This window comes from Eriocheir sinensis, chromosome 44 (genome assembly GCF_024679095.1).
Source record: "Eriocheir sinensis breed Jianghai 21 chromosome 44, ASM2467909v1, whole genome shotgun sequence".
Taxonomy (NCBI): Eukaryota; Metazoa; Arthropoda; class Malacostraca; order Decapoda; family Varunidae; genus Eriocheir; species Eriocheir sinensis.
The window spans coordinates 440048-464967 of record NC_066552.1 but is presented as its reverse complement, the minus strand read 5'-3'; the positions used below and the strand labels follow the sequence as shown (position 1 = coordinate 464967).

The following is a 24920-nucleotide window of genomic DNA, read 5'->3' as shown; positions in this document are numbered from 1 at the left end:
ACAGCTTACTGGGAGTGTGGTGAATGGTCTTGAGAAGGGAATACTCTCTAAATTCCTCAAATATTTCACTGTTATGATTAAATGCAATTAGTGGCAGCATAAATATATACCATTACTCCTTAGGATCATTTGCCTTGGAGTGATGATCAAATTATTCACGGAGTTCAAACATGATTTTCTCTTGCATAAAAAGTTAAAATATTAACCAGTTTTAAAGTCTTGCAAGAAACTAGACCGGCCATGAAGCCACCAAAGTGTAGAGTCATGAAGAGTAAAGATTTTAATATGGAAGTGACTCCTCAAAATACTCACTAGATATATTTGGAAAGAAATCGCAGAGTCGGATAAATTCACTTGTGTTTCCCTTCCTGCATATTGCTGCCCCGAGAATGATAACGTGACATATAGCACGTACTCGCAAGTGTCTGTACATGTTCAGGTGTGTTCCCAAGCTGTGTTTACCCAAGAGTCTCGTAATTGGAAGTTAAAAAATTCAGAGTGACAAAGGGATGCTAAGATAAAATTATAAGAACTTTTTATCCTCAAGCCTTAATTACCCCCAGCCACTGAACCATGTACGACACTGCTGAATGCATTGCCGCTGGTGCGCGTAGTGACTCACCTCTATGACCATGTAGCTAATACTCTCTTTCTTCCAGAGTTTGTGTAAAATTGGATTTGTTGTTGGGATTTACTTCTATGCATACTTTTTTTCTTAATATAATATGCCATTTGTCGCAATGATCAAATGACATAGATCAGTAGTCACTTAGCCCTTACATGACTTTGTCTAGCTGTGTCCTGACTAGACAGCTCCACATTTTAACCGTTAGGAGGTCAGGACACCGTTACAATAGTGCTGACCGATGTATGCTTAAGGTTGAGGGTGTGATGGTCAAGTCAGGTGAATCTCAACCTTACTGTCATCTTTTGGTTGGCACTATCATGCCTCTTGCTTGGGACCTCCCCTGGGCAGCGGGTAACGGAGGTCCCTTCACGCTCTTTGATCTTTTTTTATTTTCCTCATTACTTGTGGATGATCAGTAAATGCAACTTAAGATACTCTGTCAGTAAGGATGTGCTTGATGTGAACTCAGGTCAATGCGTCAATATTGACAAGGTATTGAAGAGTGAGCAAGGCTGATGTGTGGTACCAATGCAATGATTATCTCAGGTCCAGTTCAGACATTGTCAGCAGCAGCAGCACTCGTGCTCTGCCCCTCACTACTGTGTCCATGAGATCCTAGGTAATCAGAGTATTGGCTGTTTGCTGTGGGTCAGCACTGCCTGGGGGCGGCCTTGCAGGGCCGGGAATGCTGAAAATTTTGAAGTTTTGAAACATTTGAAATTTTGTTCATGCATGTTGATCTCAATGCACATTTTACTTTTTTAATATGACCCATTCTAGATATTTCTTTGAAAGAAATCAAAAGTTTCAAGTGTAGATACGTAATTTTCGTGTGTTTTGTTTGAGGTTTAGTTCTGGAAGTGTTTTTGTTTACCTTTCATTTGTACGAGTGGTGCAAAGTGTTTTTATTGTATGCATTTTTATATTAGTTCACCACCACCATGTTGAGGGTTTTTCCTCAACATGCCACGCCCCAAGCCTACTATAAAAATGCCATCATAAAACATGCAGTGTTGATTATTTTTATTTGCATAAATTCTGAAAAATTTTAAAGGGTTGAAACCCACTTACTCTAAGTTGACTTGAGCCTTTTTTTGCCCTGCGGTGGCATTGCATGCATGCCCAAGGCTCCCCAGGCAGTGCCGACAACAAGGGTCACTGAACAAAATCAAAGGGTTTGCTTGTCTCGGCCTCACAGTGTGGACTTGCAGCATCCTCACAGCCTAGCAGCATCCATGGTTGGCCTTCACTGCATGCCTTGTTCTTTTCTCCCTGGGCTCTCCTGTTCTAAGGAATATATCTGCATTTTTTCATAAATCTATTCCTCCTGTTTTGGGGCAGTTTGGCTTTGGTTTCATAATGCTTGGTTCTTCCTCAAGTATCATCACCTTTAAGTTTGTCACGATTTTGTTTTTTGGAAACCTTGTGGGAGTAGAGTTCCATTTTTCAGTACATTTTAGAATAACTCCCGGACTCAAGAAGCATTGCAGACACGATCACGTGCAATGGATAGCAAACATGACCGACTGAGAGGCAGCAGTTGAACATATGACAGGAAAACTAGGTATTCAATAGACATTTTAACGAGGGAAACAGATGACCAGAATTGAGGATATTTACCAAGAACATTGAAGCTCAGACGAATGAGATAAACTAATGGGGATGCAGTAGGTGAAATAAAGGAAGAGGTGGGATAAGCAGGGAGGAGGCCAAGAAGAAGAAGCACATCAACTCCAATAGTGTGGGAAGAAAAGAGAGAGAGAGAGAGAGAGAGAGAGAGAGAGAGAGAGAGAGAGAGAGAGAGAGAGAGAGAGAGAGAGAGAGAGAGAGAGAGAGAGAGAGAGAGAGAGAGAGAGAGAGAGAGAGAGAGAGAGAGAGAGAGAGAGAGAGAGAGAGAGAGAGAGAGAGAGAGAGAGAGAGAGAGAGAGAGAGAGAGAGAGAGAGAGAGAACAGGGTTGACTGAATAAGGTGTTGCTTGAAGTGTGGAATACAAGCACAGTGGAAGGAAAGGAAAGAAGGAAGGAAGGAAGGAAGGAAGGAAAGAAGAGGAAGTGGAGGAAAGTCTGATGAAGTTCTTTGGTTGTAGTGAGACAACGGAACGGATACGAGGAATGAGAACAGAATAGAGTGGATTGAAGTGAAGAAGAGAGATGGATTTATAGATTTACAAACAGAGAAAGACGAAGACACTGGACATTTTGGTGGAGGAGTTGCATAGTTTTAAGAGAGTATAGAAGAGAAGAGTGACGAACAGTGTTTATGTGAACAAAAAAAATGGATTGAAGTAAGAGTTGAGAGAGGTCAGATAAAGCAAATCAATCTCTGTTAGGTACAGCTGGAAGAAATCTGAAAGGATGCGTTAGGGGAAGCTGGCAGGGGATGTAAGGTTATGAGGCTGTGATGTTTATACTAGGAAAAACAATCTTGGGTATGCAGGCTGTGATGTTTATACTAGGAAAAACAATCTTGGGTATGCAGGCTGTGGTGTTTATACTAGGAAAAACAATCTTGGGTATGCAGACTGTTGTGTTAATACTAGGAAAAACAATCTTGGGTATGCAGGCTGTGGTGTTAGTACTAGGAAAAACAATCTTGGGTATGCAGGCTGTGGTGTTAGTACTAGGAAAAACAATCTTGGGTATGCAGGCTGTGGTGTTAATACTAGGAAAAACAATCTTGGGTATGCAGACTGTGGTGTTAGTACTAGGAAAAACAATCTTGGGTATGCAGGCTGTGGTGTTAGTACTAGGAAAAACAATCTTGGGTATGCAGGCTGTGGTGTTAGTACTAGGAAAAACAATCTTGGGTATGCAGGCTGTGGTGTTAGTACTAGGAAAAACAATCTTGGGTATGCAGACTGTTGTGTTAGTACTAGGAAAAACAATCTTGGGTATGCAGGCTGTGGTGTTAGTACTAGGAAAAACAATCTTGGGTATGCAGACTGTTGTGTTAGTACTAGGAAAAACAATCTTGGGTATGCAGGCTGTTGTGTTAGTACTAGGAAAAACAATCTTGGGTATGCAGGTTGTGACATTGCTCCTAGGAAAACAAGCTGCATCTCTCCTCCCTCAAAGTCCTCCTGCAGTTACTTGTTTTATTTACATACTAGTTTGTTTGTTTACCTTTCTGTACATATCCCGGGCCTGAAGATGTCATGAGTTTACCTTTATTTCCCGTTTTCTTCACTGCTTTGTAAGTGGTCATCCCACGAAGCCTTGGAGCAGATGTCCATCGCCATTTTGGCTGCGTACTTATAAGTTACTTATCGACTGTTTATGATTTCAAGTATTTTTTTTGTTTTTTTCATTTTTGTTTGTTAATTTTTCAGTAACTTTTATTTCCTGTGGCAGTTAAAGAACTCCCTTTGTTTCCTTGTGACTGCAGTTGCTTTTACACTTTTATGAAAGTTTGGTTCTGCAAATCCTCTCACTCTTTATGCTTAGATGTTTTCTCTTCATATTTTTCCTCTGGCTCTAGTGGTTCTTCTCTTGCTCACGGCTGTATCCTGAGGCCCCTCTGGGCGGGGCTGCCGGCTGGACGCACCTGGTGCATGGGGCGGCGCCCAGGCCACTCATGCTGCCACAGACTCAGCCTCGTACTCTTCCTCTCCACGTCATGGCAGAATGAAGCATTTGCTTTGAGATATAGTTTGTCACATGACTATATGACTTACTTTATAACATGCATTAAAGTACTAGACTGCATCAGTTAAATTGATCCGCAAATTCTGTACAAGTTGCCAAACCATTCAAGACTTGGCCTGCTAGCCTTTTCATTTATAGAAAATCAGACGTGAATTTTGGTCTCCCCAAAGCCCAAGATTCTGTGAGCACACTTTTGCCGCCTTCCAGCGACCGGTAACCTTTCTGCCAGTTCTAGACATCTCTTTCTTTTCTTTGAGCACTTGCCTCTATTTGTTTTGATATAGCACCCAAGGGTTTTCTTGGCCTGATCCAGGACCAGCATGATGCTTACACGGCTTAGCATGCTCACCTCGGTGTATCCCAGGCCCCGCCATCCTCATTGGCGTCACTTTCTTCCACCTGAACCATCATCATGCTGGCCCTTTTTTTAAGTGTACTTTTTGTTTTCTCTTTGGAGTTTGGTCCCTGAAGGCAGCACACGGAAGGTCAGTGGTGGGGCAATGAGAAGACCTTCCACCTCTGTGGCGGAGACTCACGCTACTGGCATGGATGTTCTCTCATGGCTCTGTCGCATAACGTTCTAGCGCAGCAAACTTACTAAGAAAGACTGATACTCTAGCATGACTCAGCCGGTGAAATTTCTCTCCTGTCCTCTGATTACGGTGGCTGTGGTGTTGTCGGGACCTGTGGCTGGGCCCTGGGAGACTGATTTGTGCATGCTCTTTACCAAGGCATTCTCCTGCCCTCCCACCCACCCACCCCTGACACCCAGATTTGATTTCAAGCTGTAAATACTGTGTGAGGTGTTGATGGTGCCTGAGGAAAGGCTGTGTGTGTCGGAGGTGTGGGACCAAGGGGCAACCTGTATGGAGGCAGAACAACATTACCTTGAGCCCCCCTAAAGGTTGCCAACAGCAGTTTAATGCTCCTTCAGCAGTGTATGACCTTTACTTTTATTATACAGACCTTCATAAATAGCAAGTAAGATGGACTTTGCACAAATCTTGGTTGGCTTTTTCAAGTGAATTTCTTACTGGTGTTTCTGGAGGTCTCCACTCAGGCATACATTATTTTGTTTGTCAAGCCACACCCTCACCCTGCTGCACCGGCACCCTGAGCACCACGCGTAGGGTTGTGGGGTCTGCGTGGCACTCCTTGTAGTGCCGCGGGTCACCATTGCCACACACTCTGTCGGCCGGCGAACTTTCCCGTCCTCAAAGAGTATTCACTTCAGTATCTAGATCATGTCTGTCATCAGTGAGTGTAGTTCCCTCATTCTGTATATTCTGTGTGGTAGCTTGTGGCGTCCATTTCACCGGGACTCAATGCTTGCTACCCCTGGAGGTGCTCGGTGGCCTAGGGTGAGGGACGTGGTCTTCGCCTGTGCTGTGTGTTGGGGCCGCTGGGCCGGAGCCTCGGAAGCGGTCCCGGCAAGCTCAGCGTTTCCTCTCGGACCCTTGCCGGGGCCGCTCCCGAGACTTTGGCGCGGCGGCGTCTTCACGAATGTTACCGAGCTTGAACACTGGTTACCGCTGACTGCCAACTCCTTTTTTTGAGGCTGTGGAGACTCATTCCTTGTGCATTGTCCAGTGTCTGGCATGAAGAACAAGACGTCAAGGTGAATTTGAGTCAATTTTTTTCCCCCCGTTCTCAGTTGTAAAAAATTTGCTACCCTCTTCAGGTTTTCTCTGTGCAAACTATTGTTCAAGCTCTGATATGTATGTGGATCTATAGGCCTTCAACTCAATTCCAAACTAAATTTTTAAGCAGATCAAGGAATGTGATCCGAGTCAAAGAGTTTTTGACTTCATTGAGACTTGACACAACAACTATAGATCCAATTTTATTATGTATCAAATGTTATGGATATTTTATGTGACCAACTTATTAACCAGTGCGCCCCGTTACTGATGTTCTGTGTTTTGTGTTTCTCTCCTGCTAGTTTCATAATCAGTCCCAGTTGTACAGAGAAACTCTCCACTACATGAACACAATCTTCACTTCGTTCTTTACCATTGAATGTTTACTGAAGATCATGGCGTTCGGAGTCAGGGTAAGGAAGGTTCAACTCTACTCATAGCAAGAGACTTCACTCACAGTGGGTCTCTTAACAGTCCCTCATTTGTTCCTTATATGACTTGCTAGACCATTTTCAACGTCTTTCCTGCCAGTCTTTTTATCTGTATATCTTACTCGTCTCCCTCTTCTTGTCCCTTAGTCAACTCTTATTTGTGTTGTATGGAATTCATCCTAAGTTTTGTGTGATTCCTAAGGTAGCGTGTTTTTGTTCCATCTCATTATGCCTGGCTCTGCACATATATGCCTCCACGTTCTCTCTCTACCTCATCAACACGTCTCAGGGCAATGCCAAGCTGGTGTTCACCCCCTCACACACTTACACACACACACACACACACACACAGCCAGTCTCACCCCGCACCAGACTCCTTTCTCTCCCTCTCACACTTTCAGCTGCAAAGTTTAGAGGCACCCACTGCATTATCTAAGTCCTTTAAGTCTTCTTTTTACTTACTAATACCTGAGCTAGGAGAGGTAGACAGCCTTGACCCAGGAACTGCAGAAAGAGAAATGCAGTTAAAACGTAGAGTTGTCAGATTTCTTCGTGTGTAGCGGGACAGAATGTTGTGTTGAGCAGGTCTTGAGTTTCCTTATAATTTAGTTGTGTTCTGTGTGTTAGTGATAGGCATTATGTTACCATGAGGTGAGTGTTGGGATTTGCAGCATTAAGAAGTCTAGCATTGGTAATTTAGACATAGACCTATTGGTTAGTCAGAGGTCTTTTTATTCTTTCTTGTTTTACCGTCTAGAAAAGTACAAAGTTTTTAGTATCAAAGTAACATAAGGATTTTTTTTCACATATAATCGAACGTACATAAACTGCCCTTCGTATTTCATAAGTGTATTGAAAGTGTGGGTTAATATAGTCTTCCGAATACTGTAGAAAGGATTTATGTTATAGTTTGGGAGACAGGTTCATGTTTAATCCCAGTGAATATTTATCTGAGCATTTACGAGGTTGGTTCCATAGGTCAGTATTACAAGACACTTTCGCTGCTCACATCAGCTATTTCTAAAGGTCAAAGAGGAGGTCAGTCGGGTTCTAATGAGTGTTTCTTCAGGTTCACGGTACAGAGGAAGGGTCAAACTATCACCAGGGTCATAAAACTACTCCTGGAAATGCACACAACTTCTACGAAAGCCTTGTCAAATGTGTGTTCTTGGCCGGTGAATTGTCTTATAACATGACCCATAGAGACGGCTTAGAGGAGTTAGCGTCTCAAGGGAGTGAAGAATAAGGAGGAGGAAAGTTTATAGAAAGTTTAGGGTTTTTCATTTCCAGGACTTTACTTTTTATTGCTTTCTAGTTACTAGGGAGAAGGAAAGTTTATAGAAAGTTTAGGGTTTTTCATTTCCAGGACTTTACTTTTTATTGCTTTCTAGTTAATGGGGAGAAGAAAAGTTTATAGAAAGTTTAGGGTTTTTCATTTCCAGGACTTTACTTTTTATTGCTTTCTAGTTAATGGGGAGAAGAAAAGTTTATAGAAAGTTTAGGGTTTTTCATTTCTAGGACTTTACTTTTTATTGCTTTCTAGTTAACAGGAAGAAGGAAAGTTTATAGAAAGTTTAGGGTTTTTCATTTCCAGGACTTTACTTTTTATTGCTTTCTAGTTAACAGGAAGAAGGAAAGTTTATAGAAAGTTTAGGGTTTTTCATTTCCAGGACTTTACTTTTTATTGCTTTCTAGTTAATAGGGAGAAGAAAAGTTTATAGAAAGTACGTTTAGGGTTTTTCATTTCCAGGACTTTATCTTTTATTTCTTTCCTGTTTTCAAGAATAGGAAGAAGTAAAGTTTCTGGAAAGTTTAAGGTTTTTCATTTCCAGGACTTTATCTTTTATTTCTTTCCTGGTTCCGAGTTTCCCTTCCCGCTGGTCATGCTTCCATCACTCCTCACGTGTCATTGTGTTCAGCAACCCTCTGTTCCAGGCTGATGCTCTTCCTCACCTGTCCACCCACACGGTCTACACACAGATATCGCTTCATCCCTGTTATTCTCCCTTTATGTCTCTGTTCAACTTCCGGTCACAGATTTACATTAACACGGCCTCTGTGTAACACCCTTCTGTCCCCTGTCTCTTTACCCTGACAGAGAAATGATATACGAAGCGCTAGGACACAGTCACACCCTCCTCCTTCCCCTCCTCCCTTCTGCCTCTGACCCTCAAACATAGTTATGACAAGAAACCAATCAGCAACTCACCACATCTTGGTTTTCCACATTCTTGTGATCCTATGCTCTCAGCTAGGCAAATGAGACAAAAAAGGTTACCCATACAAAGCTCCTCAAGTGTTGTGAGTCTGTGTGCCTCCCCGCGAGTGAGACATAAACAAGGACGAGCACTTTGCCGCCGTCCAGAAACCTTCCTCTTCAAGTTGCAGCTGACGCGTTCGAGATTCTCTCAGCGGAGGTGGATCACCAACCCTCCCTGCCCTGGCAACCACACTCTCACAAGAGCAATAATGGCATGTCTCTTGTTCAGAGCAGTGGCTCCGTATACTGTATGGTGGCGCCGTATTCCAATGTTCTTACATATGTTGCAACATTTCTTCAAAATTTTGTGGCTATCATGGTTAATAATATTACTGGTAGCATGACAATGCATGGCATGACTGCATTATGGTGCTCCATATACCCTTTAAGTGTAGCATGAGTTGCATGTAGCATGTAGACATGTTTGCATGTGCATACATGCACAGATGCACTTGAAGTCAACTATTGCATGTCTGTACCTAAGCAGCGCCTGCCCTGCATACCCCCCCCCCTCCCCCCCCTCCCCGTACTGAGCCTGACACACCCGCCCTGCTGTGATGCACACTCAGACTTGCCGTAGAATAGATCTTAGTCATTGAGACCAGTCTTGATTTATCATAAAAGATGCTATTATATTTTTAAATAGTCATTGTAATATTATTTGTTCTGCTCATTTTTGATAGTTTAAGATCAGATTTTATTTATTATTTTGACATGATTAAACAAAACAATGAGTAAAAATATTATTGCAGTTTTTCTCCTAGTTAAAGCCCTGTTCTGTTGTTTTTGGTTGTGTAAATAGGTACATGCATGCATTAGCACCAAGTAGCTCTGAGCACCACCGTTGCGTACACACCCGCACCCCGTGTGCACCCGTCAGCGTGTGATGCATCCGCCCGCCTGCCTGCCCACTGGATGTCCGGAGCAGAGCCTGTCACCCGGCCCGGCGAGCATGTCCTGCCTGCACGAGCATCTTGCCAATGAACAAGCAGAAGCATCTGCTATACCCTTTGATACTGTTCCCTGGACTAAGTGAAATGCTTGCTCTAGTCTGTGGTTCCAAGTCTTGACCTCATGCCAGGGCCTCGCCTTCGCCGAGGCCGCCCAGTAAATAGGTCAGTCTACCGCGTGAGGCTCTCCGCGTAGACGGCTGTCGCGAGACTTGAAACCACACAGTATTTATGATACCCAGTTTGTTCACAGTGTCATATTCATCTATTTTATTACCAGATAAACTGAATGACCATTTCTATTAAGTCATGGTATAAGTATTAATTTTGTGTTTCTCTGTGTCTCTTTCCTTACATAAAACTTGAAAAATCAACGGTGCCACCTGAAAATCATTGTTCCTCATCACTGATTGGTTCTGGCTGATTCCTTTGCCAACCAATCACGTGTAACAACTGGATGACACATACCCTTGTGATTCGCGGTCCCGCCCACCCCCCTCTGGCGTCCCCGACCAATCAACACTGCGCTTTGTCGCCCCGACCAATCAACACTGCGCTCCAACTCCAACCCCGGGCCATCATATTCTGCCCTCTCTCTAGCATTATCAAGCGGTTGATCTCTACCAGGACATTCTGGCATACCTCAACCTCGTTTTCACCGGTTTCTTTCTGCTTGAATGTATTTTGAAACTCATAGCATATGGATGCACGGTATGGAAGACATGTGTATAAACCCAATGGATCACTCCTTCACTCTCCTCTGTCCCACACATCAACTTCTGCCTTTTTTTCTTTTGTTTCATTTATTTGCGCAAATGTACATGGACAAAAAAATGCATGGCAGTCTATTTCTCAGAATAGAAAGGAAATCATGATTCACAAAATTTACAAGGAAGAAATCAGTCTAGGAAACATATGCAAGCACCAAAAAAAGGAAGAAAAGAAAAATCAGTTGATACTTCAACATGACAGTGTGAGAAAAATAAATTGAAGGCAAGGGCCGGCTAATGCTACCGGCCGCTGGCTGAACCAAGGCCCCAAGAAGATGACTGTTTCCTCAGGACTGTGCAGAGTGTAAACCAACTTCTCGCTATAATTTGTGAGATTGAAGTCTGCTTCTTGAGACTCTGCCACACCCATCATGCAGGGTTGCTACAGTATGCTACACCCATCATGCAGGGTTGCTACAGTATGCTACACCCATCATGCAGGGTTGCTACAGTATGCTACACCCATCATGCAGGGTTGCTACAGTATGCTACACCCATCATGCAGGGTTGCTACAGTATGCTACACCCATCATGCAGGGTTGCTACAGTATGCTACACCCATCATGCAGGGTTGCTACAGTATGCTACACCCATCATGCAGGGTTGCTACAGTATGCTACACCCATCATTGCAGGGAGTTGCTACAGCACTGTTTACCCAAATATTATTGCTTAGCTCACAGAAAATTTAACACCAACTGCCCAGATTTCATTCACAAAGACATTTCAGTCAGTCAATAGCAACCTTCAGTGAGAGTTAGCAGCCTTCCATTAGAGTCTTTGTGGGCACAGTGAACCAAGGTCGTCAGGTGTTAGGGCCGCTTTCACAGTCACTTCATTTGTTTTGATCGTTACTAATGGCGGCGATCGACGCTATAGTATTCCACGTGAAACTGGCCTATGGGGTAATGACGGTGTTGAGAGTGTGTGGCAAGGTGCGGGGCTAGGCTAACCCCGCAGCCGCCACTACCCCATCGGCCAGTTTTACGTGGAAATACTATAGCGGCGATAACAGCCATTGGTAATGATCAAAACAAACAAAACGACTGTGAAAGCGGCCCTAAGAGACTGCAGAATGGTGTGACTCTATGCTCTGGAGTACTGAGTGAAGTCCTTTTATCAACCTTGCTTGTTTTCAGTCATATCTTTTGGGGTATCTTTATGCTACTATGTAAACCACCCTTTAGTGACAGCCAAGTGTAGTCTGTCTTGCTAGAATAGGAGCGATATAAAAGAATGATTAGTGGTTTCAAGGTAAGAGATTTGAAGGTAGTTATCCTCTACTACTCTAGCTTGTAGGAAGTAGCAAACCCTTATACAGTTTAGTAATGAACAACTTTGCAATTGCAGAGACTGTAAGCCATTGTCCTGCACAGCCTTAGCCAGAGGGAAGCAGGTCTTAGAAATAGCGTCTAGCCCCTCAGTGTTGTGTTGTCAGCCGCAAAGTCTTGGATGCAGTGATCAAGAGTATACCGTAGTCTGCCACCCATTCACTTAGGCATCAATATATCCCACAAACCTATAACTTGTGCTTCATGAGGCAGCGAAGAAGTACGTCTCTCAGTGATGTGTTGTCCAGGAAATCTTTATGAAGTGTTATGCTTTTGTGATTATATATATAGCTCAAGACAGGACTCCTTTTGCATAATGTTGTAACTTGAGGTGAGTGACTCGTCCTAAATCTCTTCTCTCTCCACACACTATCTCTGGGCGCTGTGCCGTAATATTTTGTTGGTGAATGAAGTCTGGGCAGATGGTGAATGTCATTGATCTTTTGTGTAGTTTATCAGTCACATGAGATCCTTTATGTAGCAGAATATATCAGAGTGTCTGTCCTCAAGGCCTCAGTGAGCAGGGCGGAGAGCGTGATGCAGTTCCTCCGAGGCATGACTATCCCGAGGCTGCTCACGGCGTTCTGTGCTCGAAGGCAAAATACTTTCACTTATATTCATGCCGTTGAACATGAAAAAAAGTATACATTCAGGAAGTGTTGAAAAATTAGCTTTGAAAGTTACTTCTGTAAATGTCAGGCTCATGATCACTTAGTTAGCTATGATTAAAGCAATAGTTTAGTCTTGCTTGTTATTCTTTATGATTTACATTTACTGTAAAAAGATACAGAAAAATTTAACAAAACTCTGAACTTTGTCAACTTTATCACTGTAAATCAAGACATGTTAGCCTAGACAAGTTTCCTGTTGTCAGAATATGAAATGATTGTCACATAACATGTATATATATGCTGAGACTGACCTGAGAAGGCCGACGCTCCTTTCGTCACATCGTTCTTGCCTGTTGATGGAGATTTTCAAGTCCAGCATTCCTGTGAAAATTAAGACATCATATAATTCTTGTTTGCTGGTGGAGATTTTCAAGTCCTGCATTCCTGTGAAAATTAAGGATTCTTTATGAAGGAGAACAAGCAGAAATCATGGTCACCTTTTCCTTAGTGGCAGTATGCTTTGTCGCTTTAGTCTATAAGTCCAACATGTGTTAATCCCTGTTCAGGAAGCCCCAGGTACCCTCAGGTCAGTCTTGGCAGAACCACTCACGTCCGGGGAACCTAACTCAGTCAGGCCACCAGTGTCCAGGGGCCCACAACACTCTTAGTCCCTCTCTGGTGGATAGCATTTACTGGAGCTCAGGATTATGCTACAAACTCTGCCCACGTCTCTTCACACATGGAGAAAATAATACCTTCTAGGATTACCACGTCACTTTTCAACGTTCCTCTGGTCTTTACTAACACACACTGGCTGTCTCTGTTGCTTCATTGCTTCCCCTCCTCTGCTTCCAAGCCACAGGACATTCTCTCTCTCTTTTTTCTTTCTCTCTCGCTCACTCTCGTGCTCAGTTTCTCTCTCTTTCGCTCTCTCACTTTCTCGATCTATCTCTTGCTCTCGCTCTCTCTCTCTCTCACTCTCGCTCTTTCTTGCTCACCTTCTCCACTCTCAAAATTCATCTTCTACTAATTCTGTCAGAAATTGCAACACACACACACACACACACACACACACACACACACACACACACACACACACACACACACACACACACACACAAGCACACACACGCACACACACCACTGAGATTTGGAGACAAGACCTTATGAGTGTAGTTTGCTTCCTGTATATCTCAGCTAGGTAAACACACACACACACACACACACACACACACACACACACACGCCCGCCTCCCTGACCTCTGTGCCTCTAGACTAGCTCACTGTGGCGCGGGTCAGCCTCGGCTCCCTGTCCGCTGCGGAGTTTTCTCTAGCATAAGCGGTGTCTCTTTGGCTGTTTTTCACAACTGTCTATCAACATGACTCATACCTCCTTCCTTTGCAACTGATATAATAGTAGTTTTCCTTTTATTTTAAGAGTATATATATATTTACACATATATATATATTCTGATTCCTAGTTTCTATCATCCAATACATAGTTGTGTTAATATTTGATTCATGGATATATACTTTGCTTTATAACTTGTAATAATTTTTCAGTTTAACAAAGCCAGAGTAAATGTTTGAAGTAATCACTGGAAACATTCATGATATTTACTTGACTTACATAGGACTGACCCGGTCCAGGCAGGATGTACTAACCTCAAGTTTGTCTTTCCCAAGAATTTTTTCAAGGATCCCTGGAACATTTTTGACTTCATCACCGTGATTGGCTCCATCATCGACGCCCTGGTGGTGGAGTTTGGGGTGAGTGGCGCCAGTACCTCCCTCCTTCCCTGCCTAGACTAGTGGCTGATGCATATTGGATGTCACGCACACCAGGGTTTGGGTCTGTGCTGGAGTTTGCAGGCACGTAAACTTTCCAGTGTAAGAGTTCCACAGTCAAATGGGGCAGTTCATCTCAGGCAGTGGGGATTTGAGCTGGAGTTTGCAGGCACATAAACTTTCCAGTGTAAGAGTTCTACAGTCAAATGGGGCAGTTCATCTCAGGCAGTGGGGATTTGAGCTGGAGTTTGCAGGCACATAAACTTTCCAGTGTAAGAGTTGTGCAGTCAAATGGGGCAGTTCATCTCAGGCAGTGGGGATTTGAGCTGGAGTTTACAGGCACATAAACTTTCCAGTGTAAGAGTTGTGCAGTCAAATGGGGCAGTTCATCTCAGGCAGTGGGGATTTGAGCTGGAGTTTACAGGCACATAAACTTTCCAGTGTTAGAGTTGTGCAGTCAAATGGGGCAGTTCATCTCAGGCAGTGGGGATTTGAGCTTGAGTTTACAGGCGCGTAGAATTTCAGTTTTCATTTCAAGGGTACATTTTAGAACATTTAACAATTCAATCACAGGGGCCATACAGCTCATGACTCTACTCTCAGTGTACAGACAGCTCCATGAATATTGTCAAGAAGTATAGTGTTTGAATAGACATAGATGCACTGAACTGTTGAATGGCCTCGGCAGGGCAAGCGTCCACTCCAGAACCATGAATGAGTGTGAAGCAAAGTTTGACATATTGCACGGGGAGATGGACGGATAGATCAGGCTTTTTCTTCCTTCAGACTTCGGGCTTCAGGCTTTTTTTCCCTTACTTTTGCCCTTGAGTGATAAAAGTGCGGCAGACTTCATCGGTGTTTTTCTTGTTTTCTTTTTCTTTACGGCGAGGGAGGCAGCTGAAGGGTGGAAAAACAAAACAAATCAAAACAAAAAAATCCCGCTTGACGCTGCTCTGACGAAAGAAAAGAGAACGAGAGGCGAAGACGGGTCAATTTTGGGTGGAGAGGTGTCTGGAGTTCAAGTCGTAGGCAGGAGGAAATACAGAGAAAGGAGGAGTGGAAGGGAAGGGAAAGGATGAGGAAGGAAGGGGAAGTGGTGACTGGATGCTCTCCTCATGAAAGCGTTCAAGTCGTAGGCAGGAGGAAATACAGAGAAAGGAGGAGTGGAAGGGAAGGGAAGGGAAGGGAAAGGAAGGGGAAGGGGTGTCTTGATACACTCTTCATGAAAGCGTTCAAGTCGTAGGCAGGAGGAAATACAAAGGAAGGCTGTGAGTTTCCTTACTTTTGCCAGGTCTTGAGGAGGGAGAGGAAGGAGGAAGGGAAGGGAAGGGGAAGGAAGGGGAAGGGGTGTCTTGATACGCTCCTCATGAAAGCGTTCAAGTCGTAGGCAGGAGGAAATACAGAGGAAGGCTGTGAGTTTCTTTACTTTTGCCAGGTCTTGAGGAGGGAGAGGAAGGAGAAAAGGAAGGGAAGGGAAGGGGTAGGAGGGTGGAGGGAAGGGAAGGGGCAGCAGAATAGCGCAGAACTGCCTATTTGATTGTGGCTCACCAACTCAAATAAAACATTCACATAACCACGAGAGAGTGAAGATCGCACAGATTAGAACCCGGGTGTGACTACTGAGTGTCTGCTTCCAATTATAGTCTCAACATGAAGCAAACCATCACCACCACCACCACCACCACCATCATCACTTAACATTATCTAACTTCCTATATGAAACAGTGTGGAGGATTTCAGTTTTCAGTTCAAGGGTAGATTTTGAAACATTCACTTCAATCACAGGGGCCATTCAGCTCACGACTCTACGCACACAGACAGACACAGACACGGTTCTCTGTCTTGATATATGAGATGCCGAGATACATTAGGTCCCCCTGAAATACTAGAGAAAGAAAATGCAGTGTAATCATGAACAGAATGATTGGGCTTCTTTAATTTCTCCATTTTTTTTTTTTTCATTCATCTTTAGCCCTTTGAGAATTTTTAAGATCATTGGACCCCAGAATGTTAGCTTAGACACCTCGAAATACCAGAGAAAGAAAATCCAATGTAATTATGAGTAGACGGATTGGACTTCTTTGATTTCTCTGGGCTTTTTCCCTTCATATTTAACCCTTGGAGAATTTTTAAGATTATTAGGTCACAGAATGATAGCTCAGACGCCCCTGAAATACCAGAGAAAGAAAATGCAGTGTAATTTGAGATGGACGGATTGGGCTTTCTTATACCTTTGGGCTTTTTATCCCTTCATTTTTAACCCTTGGAAAATTCTTTCAAGACCATCAGGCCCTGGAATGATAGCTTAGGTTCTTCATGAATTCCCTCACATGCAGACCACTAGCTACGGCCCGGGACCACACTCATACTGCGTCACACACTTCCTCCATGTTGGGTTTAAGTCAGAGCTAATACCAACTCTCATCTTCTTCAATTAAGCATCTTCCTATCTTTCGTGTCATACCCTTCTTCTTTTTCTTCTTCATTTATAGTCTGTCTTCTTGCATCTTTGGGGGCAGACTCGTAGTGATCTTCCTCCTCTATCTTTCTCAATCCAGCGTTAATCCTTCCTCTGTCTCCATTTCACACCATATCCTACAATTAACTGATTTATATACCTCAAGACCTATTCAGAACTGTAGCCAAATGAATGTTTAGCTTACTTATTGCAAAGCCTCACTAAGATCAGTTATCAGTGTCTAGTAGAGTTATATTTTTATCATCCAGTGAGTTACGTACTGTCTTGTTATGTCTTGGAATTCAGGGAGTGAATGTATGCAAATGTGTGTTGGGGCCAAGCTTTAGCACCACAGACTTTACATATCGTTCCTAGTTAAGACACACCATACATTAGGTTACGTACTGTCTTGTTATGTCTTGGAATTCAGAGAGTGGTCGTATGCATTTGTGTGTTGGGGCCAAGCCTTAACACCACAGACTTTGCCAGTACACTCCATTGCTAGTTAACCCGGTAGCAGCGGGGATCATGTTTCTTAATGGTCCCTCCAAGCGAGAAAATGAGAAAAAATCACCCCTCACACAAACCATTTCATAATATATATCAAAGCATTTGTGATCAGATTATGTATCATCTATTTTGGGGGGTAAATATCATGGCGCAAATTTGGCCCGTCGCTGCTACCGGGTTAAGACACACCATACATTGAGCTGCATACTGTCTTCTTATGCCTTGAAATTCAGGCAGTGAATGTATGCATATGTGTGTTTGGGCCAAGCCTTAGCACCACAGACTTTAGCAATACAATTTTCTATTCCTAGTTAGGACAGACCTTTGTTCCACATTTTTTAAGCTTAGTTTAGAATGGTGAACATGTTTCTTGCCTGTTTCTTTTGCTCCAAGTCTTGAGGAGCTGAGGTCAGACCATTGTTCCTAGGGAAATAGTGCTTCTGATAATATACAGTATGTTTGAATGGCTTCAGTTTGTACCAATAACACACTTAGCACTGTTGTATATATTTAAATGTTAATATTTCAGTAACTTGCATGCACTTTCCTCATAGCAGTTTGATTTTGTCACTACCCAGCAAACAAAATTAAATTACATATATCCTGAGATAGAGAAGCTAGACCTGGCTGCTGTGTGTTGTTTGCTGGGTAGCTCTAGTATAAGAAAGTCTAATGATGTGACGTTGATGTGCCTTCCTCAAAGAGTGAGACGGGGGTAAGTAATGTGTGTGTGTGTGTTGGTGCACCGGCCTCTCACCAGCACCGCCAGTGTCAAGGGACCACTGCCAGCCCTCATTTTTTTCCACCAAATGTAAACAGTTTCTGCATTATGAATAATTTTCCACTCAACACCAACAATGACACTGTTTGCCGGGATCTTGAGTTCTTACATAGAGCAGCGTTTGTCTCAATACTGCATCTTTTATAGTAGCCACAACAACTAATGCCTCTTTTTTTTTTTTACTTTTATCATAGAAATTAATTTTTATGTATTTAATTCCTATATTTTCCTGCTACAACACTTTTTCACCTCACTTCCTGATATCTTTTGTTTTCATGATCTCAGAAAATATATGGAAATGGGACAGTAAGTTTGCCTCAGTAACGAGTTTGTTGCCCTGTTGGATTGCCGCGCTGCAGGTATGCTGCTGCCACCCTTGAGAAGGTGTACAGAAGCTGTGGTTGCTTATAGAGTAACTCATTGGCTTGCTTGCAATCTCCAAGGCCAAGTAAAGGCAACTGCTGCCAAGTCTTGATCTTCAACTGGCACAGGCGGTGCGCCCCGCCGCCGGGCTGCTGCAGGGCTGTGAATGTGTTGCCGGCCGGCCAGCGCTGGGAGCCTCGGAGTGGCTGTGGCTTGCATGGCTTAGTGCGCTCGCGTAGCACATGTTGGGTAAAATTGAGCCGTTGTTTAGCTCTGAACAATATCTGCTACAGTATTGTAGAGATTGACTGTAACTGTTCTTACTCTTAGTCAAGTTTCATTTACAATATTGGGGTGTATATATAATCTGGATTCATTCACTGACTTCAAACAGTGTTTTTACTTTATACATCATGTAATGGTTGCAGAAAGGGGCATTTTATTAAATTTGTTTTGCATACTTGTCTTGTGGAGCTGGCAACTTTACCCCTCTAAGTCTCTGCTCCTCTTGGTGTCCTGCACAGCTGCTGCCGGTGAACCGCCAACAACATGCTGCTCTGCTGCATGAACCTTTTTTTGCACAGTTTTTATGGTGTACACTAAAACCTTTTTAATGTGAGTTTCTCCACAAAGGTTTTGCATTCATCTGAGCATAAGGAGTCCTTAGCAGGCCTTATCACTCAGCCTACCATGACCACTGTCATGGGTGTAGGAGCCAGAAGGGTGTGTGTGGTGGAAGGGAGGATGTGCCTGTGGGCTGAGGAGAGAGAGAAGGGAGCTGAGACAAAGCAAAGAGATTAACAAATACTTCCGTGACACAGTAACAATCATGTCACTGGAAAAACAGTCTGTCTAGCAGTTACTTTGGTGCACAGGGATGAAGGTTGTTGGCCTTTGCTCAAACAGGAACTAAAACACCAGTGACCGGCCTGATACGGCAAGCCCCCAAAACACCAGTCGGCTGTGGGGAACCTCTGCAGCGGATTGGGTTGAGAGTTGGCTTCCCGTCTGGCTGGTCGAGGCCTCAGTCCTCAACACCACAAAAATCCCCTTTCCGGACTAGATCAGTTTCTCATGTGTTTTCGAGACACTGAGAGGATGAGCAGCGAAGTGAAGGACTAAGACTTAAGACGTGCAGTACCCCCATCACAACACGCCCTTTGTTCTCACTAGACACTGGATTATTTTATTTTCTCCTCTCACAGCGTTTTGTTTATTTCACACTCGTTATATAAGTTGACACACATGCAGAGGGTCTCTCCATCCTTGTTCTGCTAATGTGGGTTAAGGTACGCATTACAGGCAAGTCCTCTGGCTCTGGGGAGGTCATCACTAGCCCAGGGAGACATGCTGTAGATATCAATTTTGGGTGAAGATTTTTAATGACACACCCATTACGTTTCCTGCCCAGCTATCTGCCAGACTTAGTAAAATTCCTGTATCACCTTCTACATCGGTCTCAAAGTGCCGACGACTTGTATTTTTTCTCTAATGTAGGTAATCTTCCCCTATAGCTTAACGTAGCCTGAAGGTGACAGCCGTGATCGTAGTAGATGAAAGAGTTGTGCGAGACCCTTTGTAAAAATTCACCACCACTTCTCTTTTATTTGTCCTGTTTCTGAGTGATTAGTGAAGCTGTGTGTGTGTTTGTGTGTGTGTGTGTGTGTGTGTGTGTGTGTGTGTGTGTGTGTGTGTGTATGAGAGCTCTTTTCCACCCCCTTATTTATACTCTGCATTAATATTCTGACTTGTTTCTGTAATACATTTTGATAACCTTTTCTTATTTTCTTGAATGCTTCCTCAGTTGCTCCTGTTTTTGTGTGCATTGGGATGTAGGTAGGTTAGTGAGAGTGTGTGTGTGTGTGTGTGTGTGTGTGTGTGTGTGTGTGTGTGTGTGTGTGTGTGTGTGTGTGTGTGTGTGTTTTTGTGTGTGTGTGTGTGTGTTTTTAACTTGATTCTTGTTTGTTACAGGAAAACTTCATCAACGTCGGGTTTCTGCGTTTGTTTCGTGCTGCTCGGCTCATCAAACTGCTTCGTCAGGGTTATACAATTAGAATATTATTGTGGACATTCGTACAATCGTTCAAGGTGAGGCGCCGTGTCAAGTGTTCCGTTGACAAATCTCTTACCTAGAAAATCTTGTTCACTCCCTGAGAAGCAAAGCTCTCCCCAAATGTTTATTTATACTGGTGACTCTGCATCAAAACTCCCCTCACTCCCTCCGTCATCACTTGGTCACCCGAGTTGGTCTTCCTTGCAGGCATTGCCGTATGTCTGCCTGCTCATAGCAATGCTGTTCTTCATCTATGCTATCATCGGCATGCAGGTATGCTACACCCTGGCCTCAGTAAACCTACTCTGAATATACAGCCAATAAGTGTCAGTCTTCTTACATACTCATGATGATATTGGAGATATTTTATTGTGTATGATTTCACTTATGTTGATAATGTATAATAACATGTTGAACAGTAAATATTCTTTGAGATTAATTTTATACAAAACTGAAGTGATAAATTTTATATATATATATATATATATATATATATATATATATATATATATATATATATATATATATATATATATATATATATATATATATATATATATATATATATATATATATATATGACCTTATATTTGTCTCATGAATTGACCTTTGAATAAGTGAGTTGTTGTGCTAAAGTCAAGTGTTGAAGGTCTGCTCACCAGGGGCTCTCATCAACCAGCTGTTTTTCACGTGTGTCACCATGTAGGCCTCCAAGCACCCGTCTGGGTGTTGCTGTCTTTTCATTTGGCCACAATATGTCCCCCCACCCAAACTCCAGTAATTGTATATTTTGTGGATATGTTTACCCATACTGTTTCAAGTCATGTTGTTATCCTGATCTGTTATATGTGTTCTGCCAATATTCTTGACCCCTGTTGTCCGAGGCCACAGTCCGTGCAGAGAGTCCGTTGGTCACTTGTTGTCACGAGACAGAGTTTGTCTCAGAGCGTCAGCATTGAATGGACCTGTGGTCTGTTGCCTCTGCAATATGTCCAAAGTCGGTGTTGGCAGTGGTCGGGGCCGGGGCAGTAAAGGCCGTGGCCCCGCACCCGCCACGGGCAGTGCGGCGCTGTCTGGAGAGCAGCGCGCACACTACCACTCACACCCGCCTGACTTACAGCACTCTCCTGTCTTTTTTTTCTCCCGAACTTCACACCCAGGTTTTTGGCAACATGAAATTTGATCCCGACACTGACCTAAATCGACATAACAACTTTCAGTCTTTCTTCGCCAGTCTCTTGCTCTTGTTTCGGTGAGTTTGCAACCCCCACCACCAGGCTCAGTGAATAGCAACCTGAGACAGATAGCATACTTATGATTCCCATCTTCTCTAGGCCTGAACACTGAGACAAATGTCTGTTCAGTGCCAAGATTCTGAGCCTTCTGATAATCAAACACAAGGTCTGTTGCTCAATACCCCGTGTGCTGTAGACGCCACTCAGTGAGACCTTAGAGATCCAGAACAGTAAACTTTACTCGCTTCCTGAACAGACATGTGGTGCATAGCCGTCTGGTGACATGTCTAGTCCTCTAGATGGCAGTGCCATGTAGTTTAGTTTAATGTAGAAGGTAACATAATAATAGCTATGTGATCCATCTTGCCTAGACTAGCTCTCCTAGACTAGATAGTGTCTGTGGTGCTTGCCCACTTTTTTGGTCAGGGATTTATCTTATTTCTTAGAATACATTGACCTGTGCAGAGTTTTTTGTCCCATGCCCCTGAATTTTTACCCTTATATGACCCTAGCGACTGGTCACATGTTCCCTCTGACAGCCCTGGTGAGAGGACCACCCTTTGCTCCATCCTAATCTTGGCCACTCCGGCTCCTGCCCTGTCACCTCTCCCTGTCTTAGTCCCAAGTCCTTGTGTTGATACCTTCCAAGTTTTTGTGTACCTCAAAGCCTCTTAGAATAGTGATCATATTTGGAGTTTTGAGTAATCCTAAGTTTCTTGTTTTTGTTTCCCTTCATCACCCAGGTCTTTGGTAATATAAAATTGGAACCTACTGCATCTATAACACGCCACAACAACTTTAGAAATTTTGCTGAGGGCATAATGCTCTTATTCAGGTAACCATTCTCCATTAATTTTTCCTGCCACTCAAAAGTGACTCAGCAGCAGAATTGGCTATTTTCTTCTGTCCAAACTTTTGTTACTGCAGTTCTTGTGACTTCCATTCTTCAGAGCTACTGCTGTCATCATTACAAAATACTGTATTATGTTCACCTAACAACCTTCAGCAAGACTGAAGTGCCATGGCATTTTATTTTTTCATTAACTTAATTTTTTTCTCTCTCCCAATCTGTTTTTGGGTGCGTGGACATTTTTAAGCTCCACCAGAGGACCCACCTTCAGTTTCAGGTTTAATACAGTATTTTGTGAGGTGGATGCCATTTTCTGCATCGGTGTGTAACTGTGCTGTAGGGAGACACTCAGGAGACTTCTTGGTATGATCACAGTGGTCTTAGAGAACACCGTCATCATCATTTTTGTAACAAAGTTTTTTTGGGAAGAGAACAGATCAAGAAAGATTTTTGTTTTAATCTGGAAGAATATTCTCAGCAGACTCATTCCCACACCTGAACACTGCTGCCTAGGGTGGCACGTCACTGCTCACATTTCTTCATCTTGTCTCTTTGGTTAGACAAAATGCTTTGTGACATGTCGGTTTGTTTGAGTTGATCACCCAGGCCCTCCAGAGGATGCATGCCTCTCCTAGCACTGAGCATGTGGGGGCGGAGGGCGGGGCCGGACGGGGCTCCTTCCAGCCCTTCAGGGGAAGGAGCCACAGGGGATTATCACACTGGGGGGGCAGTGCATTGTAGTAATATCACTGGTGCTAGCATTTTATTTGTTCTCATTAGCATTCTCATTATTATTATTATTATTATTATTATTATTATTATTATTATTATTATTATTATTATTATTATTATTATTATTATTATTATTAGTGTTATTATTATTATTATTATTATTATTATTATTATTATTATTATTATTATTATTATTATTATTATTATCATTATCATTATCATTATTGGTATGATGCCAGTCGTGGGGGTGGGGATCACGTCCACTTAGTGTCACAGCGGCCCAAAGACACAGCAGCGCCTCACAGCCGGCACACCACCGCTGCAGCACAGCACACTGATCCTTCCACACACCTGATGCACATGTCCTGTCTCACTCACATGCATGCCAGCCACTCAACACACACTGATATAGGGATGGATGTAGGTGCATATAGACAGAGATACATATATAGACATATCCATATATATATATAAGTGTATATATATTTATGTATGTATGTCTATATATGTATGTCTGTGTGTATGTGCGCCTACATTCAAATTAGCTGATGGCTGCTGAGGTGGCGCCGCAGAGCCCCGTGTCCTGCGCGGTGTGGGTGGCTGATGGCGCTCCCCGGAGGCCAACAACCACGAGATGTTCAGTTTTAATGGTCACTCTCACCCTCTTCACTATCCTGGTCACTCCTTAAACACCAAGGCATTCCCAAGACCTTAAATCTTTCACCATTGTATTTTGACTTAGACTAAATTGCCTCAAAACTGAAACCTTCCTAAAGACCCTTGCCTCCTCACCCCATGCTTGCTTGATAGCTTAGGGACAATTAGTTGACCAGTAGTTTTATCAGGGTGTTGGGCAGACACAAGGTAAGTCATGCTTTGTTGTCTGGCATCACAGGGAGTCAGTCTGGTGGCCTTCAGGGACCCTTGGGAACACCAGGTGCCGGGACACAGCTTTGAACTTTACTACCACAGCTTTGAACTTTATTACAACAGCTTTAAACTTTACAACAACTTTAAACTTTATTACCAAAGCTTTGAATTTTACTACCACAGCTTTAAACTTTACAACAACTTTAAACTTTATTACCAAAGCTTTAAACTTTACTACCACAACTTTAAACTTTACGACAACTTTAAACTTTATTACCAAAGCTTTAAACTTTACTACCACAACTTTAAACTTTACAACAACTTTAAACTTTATTACCAAAGCTTTGAACTTTACTACCACAGCTTTAAACTTTACTACCACAGCTTTAAACTTTATTACCGCAGCTTTAAACTTTACAACAACTTTAAACTTTATTACCAAAGCTTTAAACTTTATTGCCACAGCTTTAAACTTTACAACAACTTTAAACTTTATTACCAAAGCTTTAAACTTTATTGCCACAGCTTTAAACTTTACAACAACTTTAAACTTTACTACCACAACTTTAAACTTTACTACCACAACTTTAAACTTTACTACCATAGCTTTAAACTTTATTACCACAGCTTTAAACTTTACAACAACTTTAAACTTTATTACCAAAGCTTTAAACTTTACTACCACAGCTTTAAACTTTACTACCACAGCTTTAAACTTTATTACCACAGCTTTAAACTTTACAACAACTTTAAACTTTATTACCAAAGCTTTAAACTTTATTGCCACAGCTTTAAACTTTACAACAACTTTAAACTTTATTACCAAAGCTTTAAACTTTACTACCACAGCTTTAAACTTTACTAACACAGCTTTAAACTTTATTACCAAAGCTTTAAACTTTATTGCCACAGCTTTAAACTTTACAACAACTTTAAACTTTATTACCAAAGCTTTGAACTTTACTACCACAGCTTTAAACTTTACTACCACAGCTTTAAACTTTACCACATCTTTG

The 24920-nt window shown here is 42.7% G+C and overlaps 1 protein-coding gene across 34 annotated transcripts in view; it reads left to right on the top strand.

Annotated features, from left to right (window-relative positions):
* LOC126980236 (voltage-dependent calcium channel type A subunit alpha-1-like) overlaps window positions 1–24920 on the top strand; it is a 209962-nt gene that overhangs the window by 162714 nt on the left and 22328 nt on the right. For 20 of the 34 annotated variants that reach the window (XM_050829875.1, XM_050829870.1, XM_050829876.1 and 17 more), the window contains 6 exons: window positions 6215–6325; window positions 13951–14034; window positions 18087–18107; window positions 20136–20252; window positions 20425–20490; window positions 21378–21469. In XM_050829875.1, coding sequence (XP_050685832.1) covers window positions 6215–6325; window positions 13951–14034; window positions 18087–18107; window positions 20136–20252; window positions 20425–20490; window positions 21378–21469 — 491 coding nt within the window. Of the gene's footprint in view, window positions 1–6214; window positions 6326–10153; window positions 10265–13950; window positions 14035–18086; window positions 18108–20135; window positions 20253–20424; window positions 20491–21377; window positions 21470–22195; window positions 22288–24920 lie in introns of all 34 variants that reach the window. The other 14 variants (XM_050829899.1, XM_050829903.1, XM_050829901.1 and 11 more) reach the window with 6 other exon arrangements.